Source organism: Gopherus flavomarginatus, chromosome 1, assembly GCF_025201925.1.
Source record: "Gopherus flavomarginatus isolate rGopFla2 chromosome 1, rGopFla2.mat.asm, whole genome shotgun sequence".
Classification (NCBI taxonomy): domain Eukaryota; kingdom Metazoa; phylum Chordata; order Testudines; family Testudinidae; genus Gopherus; species Gopherus flavomarginatus.
Genome location: NC_066617.1, coordinates 157,001,217 through 157,022,502, shown reverse-complemented (window position 1 = coordinate 157,022,502; position 21,286 = coordinate 157,001,217). Strand labels below are relative to the sequence as shown.

The 21,286-nt window shown below is 46.7% G+C and overlaps 1 protein-coding gene across 4 annotated transcripts in view; it reads right to left on the bottom strand.

Annotated features, from left to right (window-relative positions):
* USF3 (upstream transcription factor family member 3) overlaps window positions 1–21,286 on the bottom strand; it is an 84,136-nt gene that overhangs the window by 20,631 nt on the left and 42,219 nt on the right. For all 4 annotated transcript variants that reach the window (XM_050932552.1, XM_050932580.1, XM_050932561.1 and 1 more), the window contains 2 exons: window positions 19,407–19,435; window positions 1,546–1,628 (listed from right to left, as the gene is read on the bottom strand). In XM_050932552.1, the coding sequence (XP_050788509.1) occupies window positions 1,546–1,628; window positions 19,407–19,435 (112 nt within the window). The remainder of the gene's footprint in view (window positions 1–1,545; window positions 1,629–19,406; window positions 19,436–21,286) is intronic.

Sequence of the window (21,286 nt, the reverse complement as noted above, 5' to 3'; positions counted from 1 at the left end):
ACCCCTTCTGCCTGTCCCCTGACTGCCCCTGGAACCTTTGCCCCTGACTGCCCCCTCGCCACCTCATCCAACCCCTCCTCTCATTCCTGACTGCCCCCTGGGGATGCCTGCCCCATTAAACCACCCCTTCTCCTTGACCGCCCCCGGAACCCCTGCCCCTGACTGCTCCCTGCTGCCCCATCCAACCCTCCCTCTCATTCCTGGCTGCCCCCATTCAACCCCCCTGTTCCCTGCCCTCTGACCGACCCACCCTCTATCCACACCCCTGCCCCCTGACCACCACCCCACACTCCCCTGCCCTCTATCCAGCCCCCCCCTCCCCGTACCGTGCTGCCTGGAGCACTGGTGGCTGGCGGTGCTACTGCCGCGCTGCCCAGAACACCAGGACAGGCAGCCGTGCCACCCAGCTGGAGCCAGCCATGCCACTGTGCAGCACAGACACCGGGTCAGGCTGGGCTCTGCAGCTGTGCTGCCCCAGGAGCTCGCAGCCCTGCTGCCCAGAGCACTGCGCTGGCAGCGGAGTGAGCTGAGGCTGCTGGGGAGAGGGAACAGCAGGGGAAGGGCCATTGGCTAGCCTCCCAGAGTAGGAGCTCAGGGGCTGGGCAGGAGGGTCCCATGGGCCGGATGTGGCTCGTGGGCCATAGTTTGCCCACCTCTGATCTATATCATTTCATATCTCACACAAACACTTTTCCCCTTACCTAGACCTCTTTGTTTCCCTTCACCATTATTATTTAACACAATAAACTACTTCATGACCATTTAAATAAAAGACTAAAAAATAAAAATATATAGAACTGTATTTGCATCATGTAGCAGGACACTGAGCGAAGACATGAAAGGGGCAGGCATAGGAAAGAAGAGTGAACAGAAAACTCCTCTCTCACAGTCTATAACTTTCTTCACTTATGCATGAAAGAGAGCATCATGACAGAATACACTTAGTAGTGTCAACAGGAAAACAGTCTAACAACTAGAGCTTGGGGGAAATTGCGAATCAACTCCTAAGTAGGTACAACCAGACGGACTAGAGAGTATGGGCAAGCAAACTAGCTTCCAAAGTTACACATTTAAATGAGAAAAAAAATAATCGTAACCTTTCTGCAGATGATTCTACACAGCCTGCTCCCTCCATTCTCACAGTCCTTGAATTCACATTGCCACTGCAGGGTCACTAGTGCTAGCTGGGCTAATGCTTTTCAAAAATATCTGCTCCAAAGAGCCAAATACGTGAACTAGGACACCCGACGGAAGAGAATGTCTTTCATGTGTCAAACCCAGACCACTCCTTCAGAGTGATACTGAATTCACTTTCGGCTGGGAGATTCATGTTTCAAAGAACTGCATTAAAATTGTCCTGTAATTTCCAAGGGCATTTCCATCGCAGATAACTTTGTAAATAAGATTTTCATCCAGGTTTTCTCATTGTGCCTCCTGCATAAAACCTGAAGCAAGATGTATCCCTGTGTATTTACAGCTGTTAAGAACCAGGAACAAATGAACACCATTTGGGAAATAGCTGTGCACATTTAAATGTCCACTTACTTGCTTAAGTGCTGGGGAACATGGAATGAGCTCTCCAATTCGGTTTATCCCAGCATTGATCTTCTTCTTTCGATGTCTCTCCACTAGGTAAAAAATAAAATGCATTGTCATTGGGATACTCAGACCAACACACCGACTGCACACCTGGCACCAACATGTGCACTCATAAATGTATTACTTTATGCTTATCACAACCCTTACAACGGAGTTTAGCACCAAGAACTAGCTCTGAAAAAACCCCCTTAACTGTTGAGTTCTCAGACAATGGAGTTTGAGAGCTGTGATAGAGAAGGGGATATTTTAAAAGGTGAGAATCATCAGGAACACTCAGTGAAAGCAGTGACATATATAACACTTCATATTTTTATAATGCTTTTCAGCTGAGGGTTTCAAAGGTTGAATAAGCATCTTGAAGTTGAGTAGTAATCATTATTTCCATTTCACAGATGGGCAAAATAATTGGCACAAAGACACACAAAGAACTAGTTGTAAAGTGGGGAATGAAACCCTGGTCTCCCACTCCAGTTCTCAGTCCCCAAACAAGAAATAGCTCTGATCTTCTGTGGCTGAAGCACCAATTCTATATGCTGTTGAGTGCAACAGAACATAGAGAACATAGTTCAGGCTTTGGGCGTGTGTATCATCTTCCAGGACAGCAGTTATGGTTACAGCAGGGTCTAGCTATGGGTGGCAGTGAAGGACTCACCAAGAAAATATTTTATGAAAATGTTTCTACTTTATGACTCTTTTGGGAGAAGAGAAGAAAAGCCTGAATTAGTTTTAGTCCTCTTGTGGCATGGTTCGTCTCCATACAACACTTTAATCGTAACAACTGTGGTTAAGAATTCACTAAGAGCAGCTATGCAAACTCACAAAGCTTTTGAGCTTGATCTTTTCAAAGCTTGTTAGCCTCTCCCCCCCCACCCCCCAAATGCAATCAGATGCCTTCAAACATTGTTCATCCACATGGTAGCATGGTTTAGCAGCTGCTTTTGCGGCTGATTCCTGAGATGTTTTGGTCTGTTACTCAGATCAAAGTTGACAATTGGCATACAGCTTTTTTCCAAAGAGAGTGAGCGAGTTGCTGACATGACATGTTCCACAATTCTTTCAACTGGCAAATCACCAACCAGAATCCACTCACATTACCCAAGTGGCAGGCCAGCATGCCTTCATCATGGCAGGAATCAACATCTGCTTACATTTCTTGTAACAGGCCACCTTACAGTGGAGGTGGGGGAGAAGAACAGGAATATGTATGTAGGCAGGTTTAGCTACAGCTATGCATATTTACTACAAATGGAACAATATATTAGTTCTACCACATCCATTTGAGATGAGTGAATTCATAATTTTTTAAAAATTGCATTTACAGTTTCAGCATATCAGTAACTACTGACACAAGCCCATAGAGCATATTTACAATTTGTATTACAGTAGTGGCTAAAGGTCTCCAGTCTGGGGACCAATTATGCTAAAAAAATATCCTTTACTAACATAGAATAAGAGAAAGCCCCTGCCCTGAACAGTTTACAATCTAATCAGAGCAGACAAAGGGTGGGAGAAAAAGTATTATTATTATTCGTATTTTACAGATGGGGAACTGAGGCACAGGGAGTCATAGGCACTAGTTCTGCAAGGTATTTAAGCATGCGCCTAAGTTTAAATACGAGTATTTCCATAAGGTACCTTGCTGAACTGGGATCTACGTGATGTGCCCAAGGTCACACAGCACATATAAGGCAGAGCTAAGCCCTGATCTCCTGAGTCCCAGTCCAATATCTTAACAACAAAAGACTATCTTTCTTTATAAACAGTGAATGCAAAAAAAGTAGATCCTCAAAGAGATAAAAGACCTATAAAATGAACAACAGATTACTACAGATCAAAACAAATAGATTGATTTTCCATAGTATAATTTCTTATTCAGAAAGCAGATATTGCAGGCATATATTCTAGAAGCTATTTAATTATAATATAATATTAACTGTGTAGTTTATTGTGACCTCCCTTCCCCGGTATACAACCTGAAACTGTGGGACCACTGTGACCCCTTAACTCTCCAGCCTGGGCTGTCTCTCACATGCTTTGCTACTGACAAGCAGCAAACCCCTCCAGGTGCTGTGGTCATTCAAACAACAACATGCAGGAACACACCCAGCTAAGTTGCATGAATGCTCTCTAAGCCACTCAAGAAATATACATGGGGAGACAACAGCAAATCCCCCCAGCTCAAGACAGAGACCATCGGGAGGCGCCGCTGGGGTGAGTCTGCACACTTACACCCCCTCACCTGGCATATTAACCTTTCTCAATAAACAGATGATAGTCAAGATCACTGTAAGTGTCAAGGATTTTGCTGAAAGAATTGCAAGATAGTCCTTGTTTGGGATACAGGACAGCTTGATATTTTTAAGTAGAAAATTAACTTCATTAACATATTTTTTGACACAAAATTACTTAGGTCCTTCCAATCCAAGTCTTCAGGGATATTCAGAACATGCATAGTGCAGATATTGGTAAACATTTTCTAGGACTGAAACTTTCCTATGAAACAATATGTTGTCTAGTCTAGTTAGCGCATCAACAAGGATCCTTTGGTGTTCTTTTATTTAGTCTTCACATCTATTTTTTTGACATTTATTAATATTCTTTTCAGATGATTACCCTTCTCTCTCTCTCTGTCATACAACATTACAGATGACTGGTGAAATCCTGGCATCATTGTAGTCAATGCAAAAACACCCAGTGACTTAGTGAGGCCAGGATTTTATTCAATAAATCTAATTTTAAACTCAAAATAATCAAATAGGGCATCTAAACCTTGGAGCCCAGGAAAAATATTTATAACTCTAAACTCAGAAGTAGCAATGGAAACTAAAGACTTGTACCAAGTTACTTTTTCAGTCAGTTCAATACTTCATACACTGAAGAAGATAAGGCTGACCATCGGAGGGCACTGGGAGGCAAGGATGGGCGGGGGGACTTCTCAATTTCAGCCCACCTGATCACAAAAGAATTCCTCAACCTAATTTTTTTGCTTGTGTTTGTAAACAAGTAAACTCTCTCTTCAAGGCAAAATAATAGAAGATGGGGTTTCTTGAAATCAATAGGAATTAGGCACCTAGGCATTTCTGAAAATACCAGTCAGAACCAATGTGCATCTTTAGGCATCCAAATACCTTTCACATCTGGCCCAAGTGGTCTGAGTCATCCCAGACTTAGGGCTTGTCTACACTACAAAATTAAGTTGACTTTATCTAATTCAACCTCGAGCCCCCGAATTAATGAAATCGATTGTGCATGGCCACACCATGCTCAGTCTCGATAGAGTGCGTCCTCACTAGCAGCACCTGCATCGATGCACAAAGCAGGGCATTGTGGGTAGCTATCCCAAAGTGCAACTTGCTGCGGGTGTTTTGGGAAGTTTGTGCAATGGCAAAACATTGTCACAGGGGAGAATCGGAACACTGCATCAACATCCCATGATGCACTGTGCTCCCTCCCTCACATCAATAGCAAACAACCCAGTGGTTTTCGTGCCTTAAAGCTGCTGTGCATACGCCATAAACCCAGAAGCCTGGAGCCTGCTCAGCTGTGCACTCTTGCTGTGAGCACCTCAAACACTTTGTGCCTTCTCCTGCAGTATTTCCAGAGCCAAAGTACGGTCTGCCACGTGGAACATAGCAATGTCCTGCAAGCAGCTCTGCTGCATGCTATTGAAAAAAACAATCCACCATTCCTGATGGCAGTCACAGAGCAGCTGCACTCTGTTGAGCACCGTTTCCGGTCCTGTGAAACAAGCACTGACTGGTGGGACCGCATTGTTTTGCAGGTATGGGATGACGAGCAGTGGCTGCAGAACTTTTGAATGCGGAAGGCCACCTTCCAGGAACTTTGTACAGAGTTTTCCCTTGCCCTGCAGTTCAGCAACATAAAAATGAGAGCTGCTCTGAAAATGGAGAAGCGAGTGGCAATCACGATTTGGTTGCTTGCAATGCCAGACAGACAGTTACTGATCAGTGGAGAATCCATTTGGACTAGGTAAATCAACCATGGGAGCTGCTGTGCTCCAAGTGTGCAGAGCCATTAATCGATTTCTGTTATGAAGGGTAATAAATCTGGGAAATGTGCATGACATAGTGGATTGTTTTGCCGTGATGGGGTTCCCTAACTGCAGTGGGGTGATAGATGGCATGCATATCCCCATCTTGGCACCAGACCACCTTGCCAAAGAGTACATAAACAGAAAGGATGTTGCAAGTGCTGGTGGATAACAGGGGGCATTTCACAGACATCAACAAAGGATGGTTGGGAAAGGTTCGTGATGCGTGCATCTTTAGGAACTCGGGTCTGTTAAGAAAGTTGCAATCCAGGACTTCCTTTCCAGATGACAAAATCAACATTGACAACGTTGAGATGCCTAGAGTTATCCTGGGGGACCCAGTCTAGCCCTTGCTCCCACGGCTCATGAAGCCATACATCGGCTATCAGAATAGCAGTAAGGAATGGTTCAACTATAGGCTCAGCAAGTGCAGAATGGTGGTTGAATGTGCCTTTGGTTGCTGAAAGAGCACTGGAGAAGTCTACTAACAAGGTTGGGCCTTAGTGAGGAGAACATCCTCATGGTTATAGCTGCCTGCTGTGTGCTCCATATCTGTGCAAAAAGGGAGAAAATTTTCCGCAGAGGTGGGTAGCTGAGACAGATCACATGGCAGCCATTTTTGAGCAGCCAGACACCAGGGCAATGAGAAGAGCATAGCCAGGGGTGTTGCGTATACGCAAGACTTTGAAAAGCTGTTTCAATAATGAGTCACAGTAATGTGAGTTGCTTGTCTGCATTGTGCTTTCCCAAACCTTCACCTGGCTTGTATCACTGTCACTGTTAAGCCAACCCCCTTGATTCTACTCAATAAAGAACTTCTGTTCCTCGAATCCATTTATTTTATTTAATAAACATAAGTAAAGAGGGAGAGCAGAAAGAAAATGTAATCTTGGGAGAAAAGGGGTTGTAAAGTTGGAATAGGAGAAACAATTTCAGACCATCAAAGGTTTGTGAATGGGCCCCTTCTGTTCCTTGTGCCCCCCCCCCACGAAGTTAAATGAAAGGGATGATGGACTTTTTGCCCATGCCTCATGGAATGCTTGGGGGAGGGTCATTCTGTGCCAGGCGATGCTGGCTGTCCACCAGGGTCTGCAGAGGGACTCTACCCTCCAGCTTCTGTTCCTGCAGTTCAAACAGACACCTCAATATGTTTGCTTGGTCCCTCATAATCCAAAGCATCTCATCTTGCACCTCACATACCCGCTCATTGGAAGCTTTCTTGCTCTCCATGTCAATGTCTAACTTCTTGGACGGTGAAATCCTCCATGCTCTCAGCACTGCGTCAGTTGTCCCAGAGGCATTATCTCGGTGAACATAGCCTCTTGCGTTCTTTCTCCTTGTCCTAATCAGCGAAAGTATACTTTCAGGTGATGACCACCCACCAAAGGACACATTTCCAGCTGTCAGTCAAGGGAAAAAAAAAAATAAAGGAGCCATTGTACATGAATAAAATGTTTCCATAGCAAGGCCAGTTTCATAAAATATTCTTTATTACACTAGGTGCAAGGCATAACAATCAGAATCCATAACCGTTTACTGTGCCGTTTTGCTGCTCCCTTAGTGGCTCCCATCGGGCTGGCAGGGGGCTCCCGCTCTGGTGCATATATACCCCTGACGGCCCAACCCTCCCTCAGTTCCTTCTTGCTGGAGACTCTGACAGAGGGGAAGGAGGGTGGGAAGTCTAAGGGACGTGAACAATACATCTCGAAAAACAACAGTTATGAAAAGGTAGGTAACCATTTTTTCTTCTTCAAGTGATTGTTCACGTCCATTACACATTAGGTGACTCACAAACTTACCATAGGAGGAGGGTAGGAGTCAAGGAACAATTGATAGAAGCACAGCCCTGTTGACTGCCGCATGCTCTCTGGCCTGATGATGGACTGCGTAGTGGGCTGTGAATGTGTGCACCGACGACCAGGTGGCTGCTTTACAGATCTCCTGGAGGGGAACCTGAGCCAGGAAAGCCGTTGAGGACGCTTGAGCCCAAGTCGAGTGAGTTGTGATCTTCAGGGCTGGCACTTTGGTGAGCTCATAGCATGCATGGATGCAAACCACGATCCACGATAAAATCCATTGTGCCAAGATAGGGAGGCCCTTCATTTTCTCGGCAATGGCGACGAACAACTGTGTCGACTTGCGGAAAGGCCTCGTTCATTCCAGGTAGAACGTGAGGGCCCTACGGAAATCTAGGGTATGCAGGCTGCAGTGACTCGGGTCCGTGTGTGGTTTGGTAAACAAATGACCTGACCCACGTGAAATTGTGAGATCACTTTAGGGAGGAATTTAGGGTGTGACCTCAGCTGCACCTTGTCCTTATTGGGGTCTACGAAGTGAGGGCCCTCAGCTCTGACACCCTCCAAGCTGACGTAATGACCACCAAAAATGCCACCTTCCGTGAGAGGTGCGTGAGAGAGCAAGAGGCTAGGGGTTCAAAAGGTGGTCCCATGAGCTTAGTTAAGACCAGGTTAAGGTTCCATGGGGGAACCGGTGGGCGAGAGTAGGGAAACATCCTCTCCAGCCCCTTGAGAAATCGGACTACTGTGGGGTTGGAAAACACGGAATGTCCAGACTCCCCAGGGTGGAATGCCGATATGGCGGCCAGATGTACTTTGACTGAGGAGGCGGCGAGACCCTGATGTTTGAGGTGCAGTAGGTATTCTAGTACGGATGGGACGGAGGTCTGAAGAGGCTGTATGAGCTTAAGTTCACACCAGTGGGAGAACCTCTTCCATTTAGCGAGGTATGCTGCCCTTGTGGAAGGTTTTCTGCTACCTAGGAGAATTTGTTGGACCTGGCGGGAGCACCTACTCTCCATAGCGTTTAGCCACAGAGATTCCAGGCAGTGAGATGTAGAGACTATAGGTTCGGGTGCAGCAGGCGACCTCTGTCCTGCGTGATGAGATCTCGGTGCAGAGGCAGGGCAATCGGGGCAGTCACTGACAATTCCAGCAGGTTCGTAAACCAATGCTGGCGTGGCCAAGCTGATGCGATGAGAATCATCAACGCTTTGTCCCTGCGGACCTTGAGCAGGACTCTGTGGATGAGTGCGAGTGGTGGGAAGGTGTCCTTCAGGCTCCCGCCCCACGGAATCGCAAGGCCATCTGCCACCGAGCCGGGGCTGCAGTTCTGGAAGGAACAAAACCGAGGGCATTGGCTGTTGTCCTCAGTGGCAAAGAGATCTGTTTGGGGAAATCCCCACCTCCGGACGATTGATCTCAGGGACGTCTGTTCTTAACGTCCATTCGTGCACTTGATACGATCTGCTGAGGTGGTCCGCCAGCTTGTTTTGTACCCCCAGAAGGTATGACACCACTAGTTGGACTGAGTGGGCTATACAAAAGTCCCACAGAAGAAGCGCCTCGCGGCAGAGAGGAGAAGAACGGGCACCACCCTGCTTGTTTACGTAGATCATGGCGGTAGTGTCGTCCGTCAGAACTGTCACGCTGTGGCCCTCTATGGTAGCATGAAAGATCTGGCAGGCGAACCGCCCTTAGCTCCTTTACGATGATGTGGAGCGACATTTCCTCCCTGGACCACAACCCCTGCATTTGCAGGTCCCCCAACTGTGCTCTCCATTCTAGGTCTGATGCATCTGTTACCAGCGTCAAGGTGGGTTGTGGTGTGGTGAAGGGGTCCCCTTCGCAAACTACCTGCTGATCGAGCCACCAGCGGAGGGAGTCTGAGACTCGAGCCGGGATTGTCACTACAAGGTCCAAGGAGTCTCTGCTGGGGCGATACGTTGCATCGATCTGAGTCTCAGTCGGGCATGTTTGACTATATGGGTGCATGCTGCCACGTGCCCCAGAAGCTGCATGCAGCAGCTGACTGTTGTTGTGGGGAACCGTTGCATAGAGATTACAGTTTGCTGGATGGCTAGGAATCTGGGAACCGGTAGGCTTGCTCGTGCCTGTACCAAGTCCAGGACTTCCCCTATGAAGTCCCGTCTTTGCGTAGGTATCAACAAGGACTTGGGCAGATTGACTAGGAGACCTAGCTTGTGGAACAAGTCTAGTGCCATCGTCACATCAGAATGGACCTCATCCTCGGATCAGCCCGCGAGAAGCCAATCATCCAAGTACAGATACACCCGCATTCTCTTTTTTCGAAGAAATGCTGCCACCACTGACATGCATTTCATGAACACCCGTGGGGCCGTCGCCAGGCTGAAGGGTAGGACCGGTAAACTGGCAATGGTGCTGGTTTATGGTGAACCGCAGGAACCGCCGGTGAGCGGGGTGAATGGCGATGTAAAAGTACGCAACTTTCATATCGAGGGCAGCGTACCAATCCCCCGGATCCAGGGATGGGATAATAGAGCCAAGGGAGACCATGCGGAAGTGGACCTTGACTAGGAATTTGTTGAGTCCAGGTAGGTCCAGAATGGGTCGAAGACCCCACTTTGCCTTGGGGAGAAGGAAGTATCTGGAGCAGAACCCTTTCCCTCTTAGGTCTGGAGGGACCTCCTCCACCACCCCTGCCCTGAGAAGGGCCTGAACCTCCTGCATCAAGAGTTGCTTGTGAGAGGGGTCCTTGAAGAGGGACGAGGATGGGAGGTGGAAGGGAGGGGGCGAGGAGAAGCGTGTATCCCACCTTCACCGTGCGCAGGACCCAACGGTCCGATGCCATACTCAGTCGTGAGCTGGAGCCAGTTCGCATGAGTTCGCAGAAACCAGTTGTTAAATTTAGAAGCCCTTTTAGAACTGGTTATCCTGCGTGGGACAACTGGTTCTAAAAGGGCTTTTAAATTTAAAAACTGGTAAGGCTCCAGCTCCCAGCCCCGGTTCCAGCTCACCTCTGCTTCCTCGGCTCCTCCCCTGAACACTCTGCCCACCTTCTCCTCCCCCTCCTCTGCTTCCAGCGAATCAGATGTTCATGCGGGAAGCCTGGGAGGGTTCAGAAACAAGTGGTAGCTTTGCAAGGTAAGCTGGGGTGGGGGCGGGCGCGAGGAGGGCTCCAGGGAGGCGCGGTGCGGCCCAGCAGAGTCCTGCTCCGGCTGGTGGCTCCGGCCCAGAGCCCTGGCGGCTAGGTATGTTGTTTTGCCTATGTCTATTATCTCTGCCCCTTCTGTGGTAAGTTTCCTGCCTGGGGCGAGGATGGTACTGTCTTTGTTGTGGAGGTTGGGGTTTAAAAGGCTCTCTCTGTGTCGCTGGGGTGTGCCTCCCCAATGACTTGAGGGTCATCCGGGAGTCTTTAAGGCTATGCAGCTTGGCATCTGTTTGGTCTGAGAACAAGCTGGATCTTTCGAATGAGAGGTCTTGGAGGGTGTTTTGGACCTCTGGTGGAAGGCCTGAAGCCTGCAGCCACGCCGAGCGTCTCATCACCACTCCCTACGCTATTGTCCTAGCAGCCACAGCCGCCGAATCAAGCGAGGCCTGCAGGGAGGTTTTGGCTACTGCCTTCCCTTCATACACAATGGCCGTGAACTCAGGCTGTGAGCCCTGGGGCAAGGAGTCCTTAAACTTGGAGACTGCAGCCCATGAATTAAAATTGTGTCTGTTTGGAATCGCCTGCTGATTTGCGATCTTCAAATGGAAGCCTCCAGATGAATAGATCTTTCTTCCAAAGAAGTCCAACCGCTTTGCCTCCTTGGCATTAGGGGTCGGGGCTTGTTGTCCATGCCATTCCTGTTCACTGACTGCAGATACGAGCAGCGAACAGAGTGGCGGGTGATAGAAGAGGAAGTCAAACCCCCTGGAAGGAGCAAAGTACTTCATCTCTACGCCCTTTGCTGTTGGCACACTGGAGGCTGGCGTTTGCCATACTGTCTTATAATTGGACTGTATCGTTTCTATGAGTGGGACCGCGATTCTGGAGGGGCCTTCAGGGCTTAGGATGTCCACCATGGGATCCTCCTGCTCTACCATCTACTCTGCCTGCAAGCCCAAATTTTGGACTACCTTGCGGAGAAGCTCTTGGTGTGCCCTGTGATCAATTGGGGGAGGCTCTGAAACTGCTGTACCCACCATGGCTTCATCTGGTGAGGATGAAGAAGTTAAGGCCTTTTGCACTTCATCCTCTGGCCCTTCCTGTGAACCTTCACAGGCTAGGGGCTCCTCTGGGGTCTGCCCAAACGAGCATGCTTGAGACGGCACTGGGCTTGGTGCCGTACCTGCCCTTTTGCGCTCCGATGCATCTAGCGGTCTGGAAACCGTGGCCTCCTTGTGAGAGGAGGGGTGCCCACGAGGGGAGCGGGACTGATGTCCTGAGAAACTGGACCTCGAGGTTCTGGAGAGGGGCCCTTGTTGCTGGTGGTAGGTCCATGGTGTCCAGAAGGTCCACTACCCTGGCGGGCCCCAGTGCGGGTACCACGAGGTTTGGTGCTCTCTGCTGGCTGGTGCCCTGCGGGCATAGGTAGAGTGGGCTGGGTCCACCTTAGAATCCACGGACGGTAACCTCGAGGGCCACGGCGGTGCCGAGGAACAGTGCCGGTCAGGGACTGGGGAGAGGTCTCACATGGACTGGGATCAGGAGTGGTGCCTTGCCGACCGGGATTGGTACCAGTACCCTGGAGACCGGGAACGATGGCCAGTAGTCGGGCCCGGCCTTCAAATGTCCCAGTGCCTGCTTGGAGAAGGAGCCGGGGAACGCTGGGGTGGGTGCACCATTGCCGGTTTGCCTCTGGATGGCAGTCTCGGAGGCTTCTCCTTGGTCGGGAGAGGGCTCGCGGCGGACAATTCAATGAGGTCCTTTGCAGCCTCAAACATGTCCGGTGTGGAGGGTTGTTCTGGGAGCTCCTCCAGCCCTTCCTCCTCACTGAAGGTTCTTACCCTGGGGCTCGATGGGCCTTTCGGTGCCGGAGCCACTGGTACCAGGGTCTGTCCTGGGGCAGCACTGCCCTTTTGCGCACTCGAGTCCTTCATGGGCGCTGTTCTCTTATGTGAGGAGTGCCTTCAGGCCTTCGGTTGGCCCTTCGACCAGGTAGGTGAAGTTGACCGGGGCCGTTTGTGTTGTCTCGGTGCCGTAGGCTTAAGATGCCCCAACGGTGCTGGATCATGAACAGATGCTGGGGCACTCCACACTGAGGCCGCCGGAGCCATGAGATGGTCCGAAGTTGAGGGCTGTAATGCAGCCGCCATGAGCAGCTGCTTAAGTGGAAAGTCTTTCCTTTTTAGTTCTTGTCTTGAAGGCCTTACAGATTTTGCAGCACTCTGTCTGATGCGATTCCCCCAGGCAACGGAGACAGGAGTCATGGGGTTTGCTAATCGGTATAGGCTTGGGGCACATGGCACAAGCCTTGAAGCCTTGGGCGTGCGGCATGCTCCACTGCCCAGGGCCGGGGCCGGAATTTATCCAAAACCTAGAACAAAGGAAGTTTAACTATCTACTAAGATACTGCTAACTACTAAGAACTAACAATGCTAAGGGACACTCTCAGTCGAGAGATAGGAGTTGCTCCAACGCTGCCACGGATGGTAAGAAGGAACTGAGGGCCGGTCAGGGTATATATGCACCTGAGCGGGGCGCTGTCTGGTGGGGCCCCCCTGCAGGCCAGACAGGAGCTGCTAAGGGAAAAGTTTCCGAAGTCTGTGCATGCAGAGCACGCATACCTAATGTATAATGGACGTGAACAATCACTCGAAGAAGAAATAAGACTGCCCTGCCCAGAAACTTTCTGCAAAGGATTGAATAGTACCTCCATGAAAGTTTCCTAGAGATATCCATGGAGGATTCCTGGGCTATCCCAGTCCACATCAACAGTCTTTTCCGGGGCCACTCTCTGCATAGCTGGAGTGGCCTCTTGTAAGCAGAGAACCACAGCACCTCACTTTTTCTTCACAGTAAACATGCAATACCACCGAATGTGTGTGCCTGCTAAAGTTTAACTGGACTTTCATTTTAAATGTATACTCACCAGAGGTGCCTTCCCTGGCATCACGGTTGGCCACCGTCCTGCCCTGAGACCCACAGGGCTCCAGGGTTAAAAATATTACCTGGCTCTCAGGGAGAATGGATCCATCGCTCGTCTCTCTCCCATTATCCTCCTCTTCCTCTTCCTCCTTCACCATATAATCCTCCTTGTTGTCCTTAGACTCACACACCTGTGAGGTGTCCACATTGCTTGTGGGAGTACTCGTAGGGTCACCCCTAAGAATTGCATGCAGCTCGTTGTAGAACCAGCATGTGTGGGGTTCAGCACCAGAGTGACTGTTCACCTCCCTTGTCTTCTGGTATGCCTGGCAAAGTTCTTTTATTTTCACATGGCACTGCTGTGTCCCCCTTGTGAAGCCTTTCTCCTCTATTCCACGAGCGATCTTTGCATAGATGTGTTTCTTCTGCTGGATCTGAGCTCTGCCTGCACAGACTCTTCTCCCCACATAGCGATGAGATCCACCACCTCCTGTGCAGACCAGTCTGGGCACGTTCCCAATGCTGATCAAACAGGAAATGGGAATTCAAAAGTTCCTGGGGCTTTAGCAGGGGAGGAGCTGTTTCTTGTGTACCTGGCTGCAGTGCAGCAGAGTTGAGAATGATGTCCATAGCGGTCACAGATGAGCATTGTGGGACACCACCTGGAGACCAATTAAGTCAAATTACACAACACTGCGTATGCACTACCTCACAGTCGGCCCATGAAAACTGAACTAAGTGCTACGCCTCTCAAAGAGGTGGATTACAGAAGTCGACATCAGAGGTGACTGAGGTTGATGTAAAGGACCCTGTAGTGTAGACATATACATTAACAGGTCGACTTAAGGAGGCTTCCTTCGACCTAACTCTGTAGTGTAGACCAGGCCTCACACACTGTGCAGTCACATTACTATCTGTGCCAGGTGAGGGCAAAGTGGATTTGCTCAGGTGCAGGGTAGTAAGAATTCATGCCCCAAGACTGGAAAACTTCAGCCCAATAGGTGAAAGTTTTGAAAAAATAAGAGCAACTGAAATCAGGGCCTTAGAATGGCAACACTTTGACAAACTTAAATATATATTTCACTAATTATAATACTAGATTGCAGAAAGTTTATTTGTTAACACTTGGCTAATCTTCTAGCATTCTACATCTTAATAATACTCTGAATTACTATAACACTTCTCATCTCAGGAGCTGAAAGCTCCCTACAAACATTAAATTTCACCACTTTTCTGTAATACGGGGAAACCAAGGTACAGAAGTGCAGAGACTTGCCCATAGCCACTGTAGTAGGACAGTGCCAGAGCTGAAAATAGAAACCAAGACTCCTAATTCCTGCAATTCTGCTCTAAGCACTGAACAATTTTCTTAAGGTTTAGGAATGCCACTAGTTACCACTATTCCAGGTAGGCATAGATTCTGACTGCTTGGAGGCAGAACTGGATCAGAACTCTTGGGATAAACTAGTCCAAACACAGAAGGGACTGCAAGAGTCATCTAGGCTAACCCCCTACCAAGACGCAGGATTTGCTGTATTTAAACTATCCAAGACAGATGGATATCCAGTCTCCTTTTGAAAACTTCCAGTGAAGGAGCTTCCACAACTCCCTAGGTAGCCTGTTCCATTGTCCTACTGTTCTTACAGTTAGGAAGTTTTTTTCCTGAGATTTAATCTAAATCTGTTTTGCTGTAGTTTGAACACATTGCCTCCTGTCCTGCCCTTTGTAGCAAGAGAGAAACTTTTCTTCATCTTTTTTATGAAAGTCTTCCAAGTATTTGAAGACCACAATCACGGACCCCTCTTAATTTCCTCTTTTCCAAACTAAACAGATCCAGTTCCTTCAGTCTTTGCTCATATGGCTTGTGTTCCATCCCTTTGATCATCTTTGTTGCTGGCCAGTTTCTCTATATCCTTTCTATACACTGTTGACCAAAACTGGACATAGTACTCCAGCTGAGGCCTAACCAGTGCTGAGTAGTGATAGTATCACCTCCCATGACTTGCATGACATGCCTGTTAATGAAATCTAAAATTGCATTTGCTTTTTTTTTTTTTGCAACAGTATCGCATTGCTGACTCATACTGAGGGTGTGATCCAACACAACTCCCAGATTCTTCTCAGCAGGGCTGCTGCCAAGCCAGTTATCCCTCATTCTGTATTTGTACATTTGTTTTTTCTTCCCCAAGTGTAACACCTTATTTACATTTGTCTTTGTTGAATTTCATTTTGTTTTCAATAGCCCCGTTCTCCAATTTATCAAGCTCCATTGGAATTTTAGCTCTAGCCTTCAAAGTGTTGGCAAATCCCTTACCACTCAGTTTTGTGTCATCTGAAACTTTGATCAATATGCTCTCTATTCCTACACCCAGATCATCAATAAAGGTGTTAAACAGCACTGGATCCAGAACAGTTCCCTGTGGAACCCCACTTGAGACCACCTTCCAATCTGACATCATTCCATTAATAATTACTCTTTTGTTTGTGGTTGTTTAACCAATTTTGTATCCACTTAATGATAATTTCACCAAGCCCACATTTCTCCAGCTTACCTATCAGAATGTCATGTGGGACTGTGTCAAAAGCCTTGCTGAAGTCCAGGTATATTATGTCCACTGCATTCCCCCTATCCACCAAACCAGTTACTCTGTCAAAGAAGGAAATCAAGCTGGTTTGGAATGATTTGTTCTTAGTAAATCCATGCTGGCTGCTAGTGATCACCCCTTTGTCCTCCATGTATTCACAAATTGAATGTTTTATACATTGCTCTAGTAGCTTCCCAGGTATCGAAGTCAGGCTGACTAGTATATAGTCCCCCAGCTCCTCCTTTCCCTCTCTTTTAAAGATGGGCATTATGTTAGCCCTTCTCCAGTCTTTTGGGACCTCTCCTGTCATCCATCAGTTTACCAATATTATTGCCGGTGGCTGTAAAATCTCTTCAGCTAATTCCTTCAGATACCATGAGGTGTATAGCATCCGGCACTACTGATGGGAATTCATTCAAATTGGTCAGAAGACCTCTGATGTCTTCTTTACTTATCCCATCTGCATCCCTTCTCCTTTATCATCTATGGTAACTTCCCTAGCCATCCAACCACATTACTTTTGTGAGACTAAAGCAAAATAGGCATTGAGCAGCTCGGCTTTCCTATCACCTTCTGTTACCAGCTCATGTTCTCAATTGAGCAGTGGACCCACACCATCCTTGACCTTTCTTTTTTGTCTGACCTATTTGAAGAACCTCCTCTTGTTATCTCAAACATTCCTTCCCAGCTGTAATTTTGCAATAGCTCTCCTGATTTTATACCTACATGCTTGTGCTATTCCCATGTATATTTCCTTGGCAACATACCCCTTTCCATTTTCTGTATAGAATCATAGGACTGGAAGGGACCTTGAGAGGTCTTCTAATCCACTCCCCAGCATTCAAGGCAGGACTAAATATTATCTAAACAATCCCTGACAGATGTTTGTATAACCTGCTCTTAAAAATCTCCAATGACGGAGTTTCACAACCTCCGTAGGCAATTTATTCCGGTGCTTAACTACCCTGACAGTTAGAAAATTCTTCCTAATGTCCACCCTAAACCGCCCTGGCTGCAATTTAAGTCCATTGTTTCTGATCCTATCTTCAGAGGCTAAAGAGAACAATTTTTCTCCCTCCTCCTTGTAACCATCTTTTATGTACTTGAAAACTGTTATCATGTCCCCCCTCGGGTCTCTTCTCCAGATTTAAAAAAAAAAAACACATTTTTTTTCATCTTCCCTTATAGGTCATGTTTCCTAGGTCTTTAATCATTTTTGTTTCTCTTTACTGGACTTTCTCCAATTTGCCCACGTTTTTCCTGAAATGTGAGGCCCCAAACTAGACAGAATACTCTAGCTGAGGCCTAATCAGCGCAGAGTACAGCAGAAAAATTATTTCTTGTCTTGCTTACCAATACTCCTACTAATACATTCCAGAATGAAGTTTGCTTTTTTTGCAACAGTGTTACACTGTTGACTCCTATTTAGCTTGTGATCCACTATGACCCCAGATCCCTTTCTGCAGTACTTCTTCCTAGGTAGCCATTTCCCATTTTGTATACATGCAACTGATTGGTCTTTCCTAACTGGAGTACTTTGCATTTGTTTTTATTGAATTTCATCCAATTTACTTGAGGCCATTTCTCCAGTTTGCGCAGATCATTTTGAATTTTAATCCTATCCTCCAAAGCACTCGCGTCCCATCCTAGCTTGGTATCGTCCACAACCTTGTTAAGTGTACTCTCTCTGTCATTATCTAAATCATTGATGAAGATATTGAACAGAACCAGACCCAGAACTGATCCCTGCAGAACCCCACAATATGCCCTTCGACCTTGACTGTGATCCACTGATAACTACTCTCTGGGAATGGTTTTCCAACCAGTTATGCCCCCACATTTATAGTAACTCCATTTAGGTTGTTAAACTAGGCAAATACGAGAAGGTCATGCGAAACAGTATCAAAAGCTTTACTAAGGTCAAGATTTACCACATCTACCACTTCCCCCCATCCACAAGGCTTGTTACCCATCAGAGAATGCTATTATGTTAGTTTGACATGATTTATTGCTGATAAATCCATGCTGACTGTTACTTATCACCTTATCTTCAATGTATGTATCTGGTTGGTTTTTAGATAGCTAAAAAGCTCCTTGTACAGCCACATTGGCCTCCTGTGGTTCTTCTTATCTTTCCTCGGCATTGGAATAGCTTACTGTTGACTCTCCAGTACTGTATTACATCTTTTAGAAACTGCCAGCCCCCTTCGACTCCTTTATTCCTAATTGGCCTTTCCATGGGACCATGCCTACTATTTCTCTGAGTTGGTTGAAATCTGCCTTTCTGAATGTAACTTGACCCTCCCTGTCCTACGGCTGTGAGTTCCCAAACACTGCTTAAGCTGGGAACCCACAGAGAGGAAAGGGCATGTGTTAGGAGACAGGGAAAATCTCCACAAAGCACAGACTGGTTCTATGGAGGATTTCTGGACTGGTGATGTTCAATGGAATGCAATGGAAGTTTATGCTGCGATGTAATCCCATCTCAAAATATTTAACCCAAGACCTCTAAAAGTTAAAATGCATTCTATGCGTTAGATGCCTACCCCTGATTTCCATATACTTTATATGATTATTCCCAAAAATATATTCACACAAAACCAATATCTGCTTTTGCTTATATCTTCCTTTGTAGCTGAACAGAAATTGTTGATTCACTGAGTTCATTAGCAATGAAATGAAAAGCCAAGGTGTCCACAGAGGTGTTAGGGAGGAACAAGGGACATGAGTGAAGGGTCATAATCAGAGGTCCTCTCCTGTTTATCCAAGGTATTATTTCTATTATTCTATACGTTTTCCATAGTCTAAGCAAACTAAAGGATGGTTACAGCTGTCCATGAAGCAGCCCTGCTTCAGGTGTTCCATGTGAGGCTCTGGAGTCTTTTCATGTAATAGATCCATTCATTGGAGTGTTTCTCCATTCCAAACGCACCAATCCTTGTATGCTTTCAAGCAGACTGGAGTAAGGGCAGGTCTTCACTACCCACCAGATCGGTGGTCAGTGATTGATCTATCGGGGATCGATTTGTTTCATTTAGTGTAGACATGATAAATTGATTCCCGATCGTTTTGCCGTCGACTCCGGAACTCCACCACTGCCGAGAGCCGGAAGCGGAGTCGATGAGGGTGCACTGGCAGTCGACCCAGCGCCCTGAGGACACGAGGTAAGTCGATCTAAGATATGTCAACTTCAGCTACGCTATTCTCGTAGCTGAAGTTGAGTATCTTAGATCGATCCACCCCCTTAGTGTAGACCATGGCTGAGGAACTCAAAGAGCTGTGCAGCTCAACTCTGAACAGTAAAACACTGTAGTTCCTACCTGCATTGTGTGTCTCCCGGTTTTTCTTTCTGTAATACAAGAGAGCAAAAGAAATTACGTGAAATAAAAGGGAAAACCTCCACATGAACGATTGTTTCTTTTATGTTTTAAGGCAATTTCATTGTTATAGTTAAAAAATACATTTAATACAAAATTCTGCTTTCTTGGCAAGAAAGAATATACGGAAGAGAGAAATAAAAACACACTAAAGTAGTTCTTGGTATAGGAATATATTATATTAATGATTTCCGAGAAAAAATCATGACTGTTCAGACTAAATGGATTAGAGTACAATTCTACATGTGTGTTCTGTGTGTATTTGGTACGATTTATACATATATAAGGGCAGGGATGGTTTCTTCCTGTGGGCCCCCGATGCTCACTGGAGTCTTTAGGCACTATCATGATATAAATAAAAACTAAACAGATTTCCAACCAGTGAGAAAGCTCATCTCATGAAAACGTGCTCTGTTTAGTGCAGCTAATTTTTTTTTACATACAGCCATGCTAGAGACAAGTATTTTGTTGTTCCCAGAGCTTAATGGAAAAGGCAGAAAAGGAACAAATTACTTACTTTACAGTAAGTGCAGTCCTTTATGATATTTGTCCACATGGTTCCCACTCTAGGTGCACATGTGCCTTATGTACATAAGACTGGATTCTTTTGGCCAGCAATGTCTGTAAGGGCCATGCCTGAACACTGCATGTCCTCTTGCCCCCTACCCAAGGGCACAAAGGGCAGAGTGGGCCCAGCCACCATTCAGTTCCTTCACCAAGATTAAAGGACTCCACATTAACAGGAAAAGAGGTTCATGGGATCAGCGTGCCTGAGCACTTCCTGTGTGAAGCTTGGAGGTAGTAGATGCTTCTTTTTGATGGAGGGTTTCAGAATCAGACACACCGTTCCAATAAAAATAATTTCAAACAATCATCTTGGACTTTCTAAGGGTGTTTTGAAAAAGGCCTGTATGTTGAAACTTGTCTGGAAGGCAAATAAAACATTTAATATTCCCATCATTTAAGGGAATGGCTGCCTCATAAGCAAGACAGGCATGTTAACCTGCTAGAAAAATACAGAAAAATTAACATTGAACTAATACTAAAGGTAACAAAGAGCTATGAGGTAGCAACTGGACACTGTCCTGTCTTGCTCTCATAAGCAGTAAGAAGGAACTAAGTTGCAGTTGAGACTCACTCTGCTCTGTATGCCCTCGATTAGAGGCATAAGGCCATGCAGGGCGCATGCACTGCCCCAGACACTTGCTGGCCAAAAGATTCCAATCTTGCATGCACAGGTGCATGTGCGCCTTGAGTGGGAGCCATGTGGACAAATACTTGAAGAAGCACAGCTGCTTGTGAGACAAGGAGGGAAGAAATGCAATGGATCTCAACACTCACTTTTATTTAGCAGCAGACTGTGGCCTAGCTTAAAGTAGGCCAAGGCCTCAATTCAGGAAAGCACTTAAGCATGTGTTTAAACACCCTTCCTGAATAAGGACTCCTTCTTGAATCAAAGACTTAAAACAAGAAAAACTTTTCCCATATCCTTTGCCACCAAATAAATAAGTTTTCTGTTGGGAGAGTGAAAATGAATGCTAAATTGCAGATCTCACTCAAATCTCATTGTTGAGATGATCCCATCAGCTAATCCAGTGCCTGCTCCTGGTTCCACTGAAATCAGCAGGAGGACAACACAAGACCTGATCCTCAAGGGTGCTCTCTTTCAGGTGACACATAAAACTGATGACCTGGTGAAATTTCATCTTGGGGAATTACATTCTCAAGCCTGCTAAATGTTGTACCTTGTGTGACACTCACACATTTAGCAGATCTGTCATGTCTTCTCCCACAGCTGATAGAATGCTATGCACTTGAGAAAC